Below are 6940 nucleotides of genomic sequence, written 5' to 3' on the forward strand. Positions count from 1 at the left end.
TTTGTATATTAGATATTTTGAAAGCTAATCATATTTTACAATAATAAAATATAATCATAACAATAATTATACTATATGTACATAAAAAATAATTATCTGTATAAAATTATTAAAATATAAAATACACATTAAAAATAAGTTAAACAATACATGTATTTATACACAAATATACAGTAATTAATAGATAATTTAATATTTAATTTTTTATATACATATATTATTTTTATTATAAAAATTATTATCATGTTATATAAATTTTGCCCCATTACTAAAATTTTCTAGATCCGTCGTAGGTATGTTTTCAACCATGTGTTGAGACTTTCTAATTATGCTTAATGATAAATTTTAGAAACTAATTTTTAACAAACTATTATACCTTTTAGGAGAGGAATTGGGACAACCAAACTATGCTATCCCTTTTCTCGCACCAAATGCTACCGGAAAAGCTATACTCTTTAGAGTCACATTGCTAAATTGTGATTAATTGTTGTTAATTCAACAATTCAACTAAATTAATCAAATAGTATGTAAAATCAATCTACAAGCCTTCAACGACGACGATGGAGGAAAGAGATGTCTGAGGACCGAGACTAAGGCGAGAGGCTTGAGAGAAAGAGGTAAACGGCGGAGAGTTGTCGATTTGTTTGAGAGGATAGAGCACGACACCACGGCGGAGCAGAGCAAAGGTTTTAGAACGTGGAATAGAACAGAGATTTCAGAACGGCGTGAGCAGAAGAACACGACAGAGTAGAGCAAAACAAGGCGCTAGCTCAAGCAATGAAAAACACGACGACGGCAAGCAGAGAAGATGGATTACAACAGTGGCAGATTTGGCAGCACAAGGTAGAAACAACAACAGCGCAAGGCAGAGATGGTGTTGGAGGTGAAGAAAGTGGTAGTGGCAATAATGAACCCTTTACCACTCTCTGTCTCTCTCCCTTTACCGTGCATTTTTTTCCTTCTCTCTTCTCTTTTTTTTCGCGCAATAATGAACCATAATCCTCTTTTTGTGGTCCTTCTCTTCTAATCTTAACTTTGTGTTTTATTATTTTTTTTATTAAGTTGAATTTTGTTTTATTTTAAAATCGATAGAAACTAAAAATCAAAGTTAAAATATATTTTAAAGATAAGATTTATTTTTTAGAAGAGGCATTAAAAATTTTAAACAACACTTAAAAAATAAAGTTTAAAATAAATTAAAAGACAACTCTTATAAAAAGTAAGATATTAACTTTATAATAGTTGCTTTTGTATATTTGATGGAGCAACACTTAATAAGTGTCTTTTAATTCAAAGGCATCACTTATAGTATGTTGATTAAAATATGTTGTTAAGTTCTATTATTTTCTTGTCTATATATATTTTAGACAATATTTTTAAAGTGTTATTTTAAATATATGTTGCAATAGACAAAAAAATTATTATAGTGGATACGTATCAAATTATCATATCAAATATACATTTATAATTTTACTCACACTAATTGTAAAATGATATTGTTCTTTAATTTAATATACTCACCTTACGAAATTGAACTGCTTCTGTATGTAATTAAGATATAATACACAAAAACATAATTCTTTATACTAGCATTATTTAAATTAACAAGTATAAATTTTTATTTAAATAAAAAAAACCATAGGACAACAACGAATGCACATAGATGAAATAGGACAAAGAAGCCTGCAGCTATATTTACATATGAGAAATTATAATTTCTTCTTATTATGTCTAGAAATTCTCATAATTTAAAATTTCACTCACATATATTCTATTGTCCTTAATTACTATAAACAACTGTCCATTATATATTGAGTAAATTTTGAATTAGAAGAATCCTTATGAAGCACACAGATAAAAGACTATACCATCACTCTTATACCCTGATATACACGCATCAAAAGGGAATGATTTCATCCACTGAATAAAATTGACCAGAAGGAGAATCATCAGGCAACAATGCAAGCCTTACAGGAGATTCAGCACCTTCATCAATGCTCATAAATCCAGTATTCTCATTCAAATCGGTCTTCACAAATCCAGGGCACACACAATTTACTCTAAAATTAGGGAATTTCTTAGCAAGCATTCTCGTGTATGCATTCAAAGCAGCCTTTGACATTGTGTAGCCTGAAACCACTATTGGCCAGTTCTTGGATTCCAATGAACCTTTTTTGTAATCCTTAAGGAACTCTCTCAGAACATCGCCAAGTTTTTGGTTTGTGAGGTTATCAATGTCCTCAAACAATCCTCTAGCCCATTCATTTGGTATATGCTGAAATAAAATAATTGTTTATATATATATAAACATGGGCAATTTACCAATTTAAAATGATTGGTTGAATCCTTTACCAGATTACAACATTTGGAAATTGCATACCAATTTGTCTTGTTTAATTTTATATAGAAACCGTGGGAGGCAACTACGGTTTCAAAATCAACATAAACCGTGGCTGGTAGCCAGGTTTTACGAGAAAATCAATTTGAGTGTAAACCGTGGTAGGCAGCCACGGTTTACGTGAAGAAAGAGACAAGCATAAACCGTGGTAGGCAGCCACGGTTTATGAAGAAATGGTTTCGTACATAAAACCCTAGAGGCAGCCACGGTTTATACATGAGCGACTATATGAAGTAGGGTGGCTGATAGAGAATTCGAAGAGCTTTGTGGTTTATAGAGTCAGCAAATTTATTTACGTTTTAATACGATTTGAATTGTATTAGTATATTTTTATTTTTTAATTAATTTAATTTTATATAAATAATTAAAATTTTAAATTATAAAATTTGTATTAGTTTGTAATTTAAAATTTAAATAGACATAATTTAAATTAATAATTTATAAAATTGTATGTATTCGTATTATTGTACTCATATGATTTATTTTTACTATTGTATTCATATGAATATTTGTAACTAACTATAACTAACTATAAGTTTACAAATATGATACTATAAATTTACAAATATGATACTATATAAATCAATGATATGTGTAAACTTATAGTTAGTTATTGTAATTGTGTAAAGTAAAGTACTTTATAAGGATATTTATTGAAACTAATATGTTAATTATTTATATACTTAATCTGGACACTATAATTTTGCATTAAGATAAAAAAAACTATTAAAATTATCATGGCTTATTATAATCAACTACTATTAATATTATTGCACATCATTCAGCCACTATATTTATAATTCAATGATTATAATGTAATTTGAAGTATTCCAAAGTCAAAATACATGATATAAGACATCCAACATAATTACATTGTGAACTTTACATATATGTACTAATATCTCAAAAACTCAGTCAAAGATCAATAGGCATATTTAACGATTGTCACTGAAGTTATTAAATATAATTCAAAAATTAAATTATACCACTCAATGGTATTATCATATGATAATTTAAAATGTTGAGGATAAATAAAAATAAAAGATGAAATTAGATGATAATTAAATACATTCATATTATTTTCAAATTAAAAGAATATACTTATTTAAAATAATATGATTACGTTTATTTAAATTTAAAAAATTTTAATAAGAATATGTTTATTTAAAATATTAAAATTTTAAATTTTAAATAAACCTGCTTATATTAATTTTAAATTTTATTTAAAATAATACAATATATTTATTTAAATTAAAAATTTAAAATAATAAGAGTACATTTATTTAAAAAATTTTAATTTAAAAATAATATAAGTGTATTTATTTATTAGTTAAAAATTAGCAACTGTTATTTTTTTTAAATAGAATAAATATAATTAATCATATGAATACAATAGTAAAATAAATCATATGAGTACAATAATACGAATACATATAATTTTATAAATTATTAATTTAAATTATGTCTATTTAAATTTTAAATTAGAAACTAATACAAATTTTATAATTTAAAATTCTAATTATTTATAAACCGTGGGTTTTATGCACGAATTACATCCTTCATAAACAGTGGCTGCCTACCACGGTTTATGTATAGCTCTCTCCTCACGTAAACCGTGGCTGCCTACCACGGTTTACATTCAAAGTCATATCATCATAAAACTTGGCTACCAGCTACGGTTTATGTTGATTCTAAAACCGTGGTTAGCTCTCACGGTTTCTATATAAAATGAAACAAGACATAAAGGTATGCAACTTCCAATTGTTGTAATCTGGTAAAAGATTCTCCAAATTTTTTTAAATTGGTAAATTGCCCTATAAACATTGATAAGGAAAGAGTTTCGTCACCATGTAATCTAATTATCTAAAAAATTAAATATAAATGATTAAGTAAAAATATATGAATTTTTCATTTTTTCTCAAACTAGGATAGAAATTTGAAACCCTAGCAAAATATAATCAATTATATTAGGTATATACAAAAATTAATCACCAAATTAATTATAGTATAAAATATATATATTAAAATATAAAATACATATTAAATAACACATGAAATATATGATGATTGATTTTTAATGTGTACATAGTATTTTTAAATTTAAATAATATCTAAACAAAAAATAGAAAAAAAATGCATTTGTAAAATGCATGATATAGTTTTTAATTGTAGAAAATACACACATATATACAGATTAAATATATTACCTTCAATACCCCCATTGCGGAGGAAACATTGACAATCCTTGGTGAAGTGGATAGCTGAAGCAGAGTAAGAAGAGCTTCGGTTACTCTTTCAGCTCCAAAGAAGTTGGTTTCAACACATTCCTTAGCTAACTCATAATTTTGTCTAACTATGATATTCCAATCGGTCCAACCCGTTAATTCACCCCTTTTCTACACCAACAAATTAGTTAAGGATATGATGCCATCTATTTAGTGATAATATCAGATATTATCTTAAAAGCTTAAAATAATTTTATACTAATAAATTAATTATTATATATTTATGTCTTATTTCATATATTTTTTATATATATTTTATATAGATAATTGATTTAGTTATTATTTTTTATGTGCATAATTGAATAATTTTATAGTATTAGACAGTTTAATTAATTATTTTTAATGAGAATGAGGGAATTTACCCTTCTAAGGACGTTCTCTCCATTTACTACTCCCCCAGGAACACCTGCGTTATTCACCTGCACCAATATTATTGTGTCGAACATGTATATTCTAATAATTCTTTGGTAATAAACAGTATCAAATATCAATCCAATACACACATGACTTTAATTAATTCGTCCCAACATCTATAAACACCTATTAGAAATTATATCGATTGGCGTTGGATTTATAATAATGTGTAACAGATATTAAGTATTAACATTATTTGAAAATAATATTTATCAGATCAGTGCCTTTTTTTTTTGGTGACTAGATCAGTGCCTTTTTATTACATATTTTTATTTAGAAAAAATATACTCTATATCCTCAAAAATTAAAATGAAATAGTAAAACGTCAAAAATAAAATAGAAATGAAACTATCCTCGTATACTTTTTGTACTTATTAAATGAAATAATGTGTAACAAATAATCAAATATTAAGTACAAATAAACAGCTTACCAATATATCAAGTTTTCCAAATCTTGTCTTAACAAAAGCTGCCAAAGAAGCAACGCTGGGAGGGTCAGTGACATCAAGTTGATGAAAAAGCAAAGAATCATCAGAGAGGCCAAACTCTTTCTTCAATCTTTCAATGGCTTCCAAACCCCTCTTCTCATCTCTTGCTGTAAGCACCACCACAACGCCACCAGTTGATGCCAATTTCTTGCATATCCCAAACCCAATTCCTTTGTTTGCTCCTGTCACTACCGCATACCTAATAAAGCAAACATATGTTAGTTATTACTAATTGAGATTTTTTTATCATTGCAAGTGGATAAAAGTCTTGTAAAAATATAGAAGTCTCTTGGGTAATTATAGACTTTATTCTTTCATTAATCTGACTAGCACTTAGCCAACAAAAAAAAAATGAGTAATTTTTTATTATTAAATAAAATTTCACACCATTAAATATTCTATTAATGGCTAATTGATGACTACAATTCACAAAATCTGCTGACCCTAGCACTCCTCTTATTATATTTATCAATCTTACATTTAGAATTTACTACTAATTAAGAAGCTATAAAATATATTTGAGCCCGATTACACATTGTTTAGCTTCGATTTTGAGCAAATGTTTCTTTCTTTTCTTTTCTTTTTTCTTATTCTTTTTCTTCCCTTTTTTTTTCCCAAGTGTTAACAAAAATAAAGTGTTAACAGGAAAATTAAGCGATGTATTTTCCTAGGTAAGTTCCCACCATTTTTAGGTTCAATTTATTATATCACACTTTTAATTGAGGGATATTCAATACTATAAATATAAACTAGTTTTATAAAATTATTAATTACATATTATTATATAAGGAATCTGTTTGATATCTATAAAATTCAAATTAAGCATTTATTTCTACTGATGATGATATCATAAAACACAGCATTCGTATAAAAAAATTTCATATACTAATTTCTTTTTCCTTTGCTTTTTAAATTTCTTTAGAAGTACGTTTTAAGACTCGCATAAGAAGATTAAAATCCACAATATAATAATGGTTAAAAACATCCAATTTCATAATTTAATGTTTTTTTTAAATATATATAATTTCATGAGACTATCGTTTCTCTCTACCTTTTTGCTTCTTCTCCCATGTTGATGATGCCCAGCGTATTAAAAGCTTTAATTTGTTACAGAAGCAATTTTAAGAAAAATAATTTTGGTTTATTTTTATCAGCTAATTGTTGGCATCCTTTTATAGCGAAGCTGCTCTTCTTTTTGATCTTGTCTCTATTTAAAAATTATATTATGAGAGATATATACGAAATAAAATATATATGCACCGTACACAATAATTGGATATTTTTAGGAGAGAGTAACCAAACGGAGAGTATTTATTTGTATGATATCAACATATTTACACGTCATTATAGGGACA

The 6940-nt window shown here is 26.5% G+C and overlaps 1 protein-coding gene across 2 annotated transcripts; it reads right to left on the minus strand.

The window, feature by feature from the left end:
- Window positions 1–1639: 1639 nt before the first annotated feature.
- LOC130944195 ((+)-neomenthol dehydrogenase-like) lies at window positions 1640–6725 on the minus strand. 2 transcript variants are annotated; one of them, XM_057872390.1, is made up of 5 exons: window positions 6637–6725; window positions 5529–5784; window positions 5046–5102; window positions 4606–4659; window positions 1640–2275 (listed from the first exon to the last, which is right to left on the minus strand). In XM_057872390.1, the coding sequence occupies exons 1-5, from the start codon at window positions 6654–6656 to the stop codon at window positions 1898–1900; spliced, it is 765 nt and encodes a 254-aa protein (XP_057728373.1). In that variant the 5' UTR covers window positions 6657–6725; the 3' UTR covers window positions 1640–1897. The 2 variants fall into 2 exon arrangements, with proteins under 2 accessions (XP_057728373.1, XP_057728372.1); XM_057872389.1 differs by having other exon boundaries at window positions 4606–4794.
- Window positions 6726–6940: the final 215 nt, after the last annotated feature.

This window comes from Arachis stenosperma, chromosome 8, assembly GCF_014773155.1.
Source record: "Arachis stenosperma cultivar V10309 chromosome 8, arast.V10309.gnm1.PFL2, whole genome shotgun sequence".
Classification (NCBI taxonomy): Eukaryota; Viridiplantae; Streptophyta; class Magnoliopsida; order Fabales; family Fabaceae; genus Arachis; species Arachis stenosperma.

Coding starts and splice junctions, on each gene's coding strand:
- LOC130944195 (XM_057872389.1), bottom strand. CDS start 6,656: ATGGGAGAAGAAGCAAAAAG. Junction 5,785..6,636: donor ATGGGAGAAGAAGCAAAAAG/GTAGAGAGAAAC, acceptor TTGCTTTATTAG/GTATGCGGTAGTGACAGGAG. Junction 5,103..5,528: donor TTGGAAAACTTGATATATTG/GTAAGCTGTTTA, acceptor ATATTGGTGCAG/GTGAATAACGCAGGTGTTCC.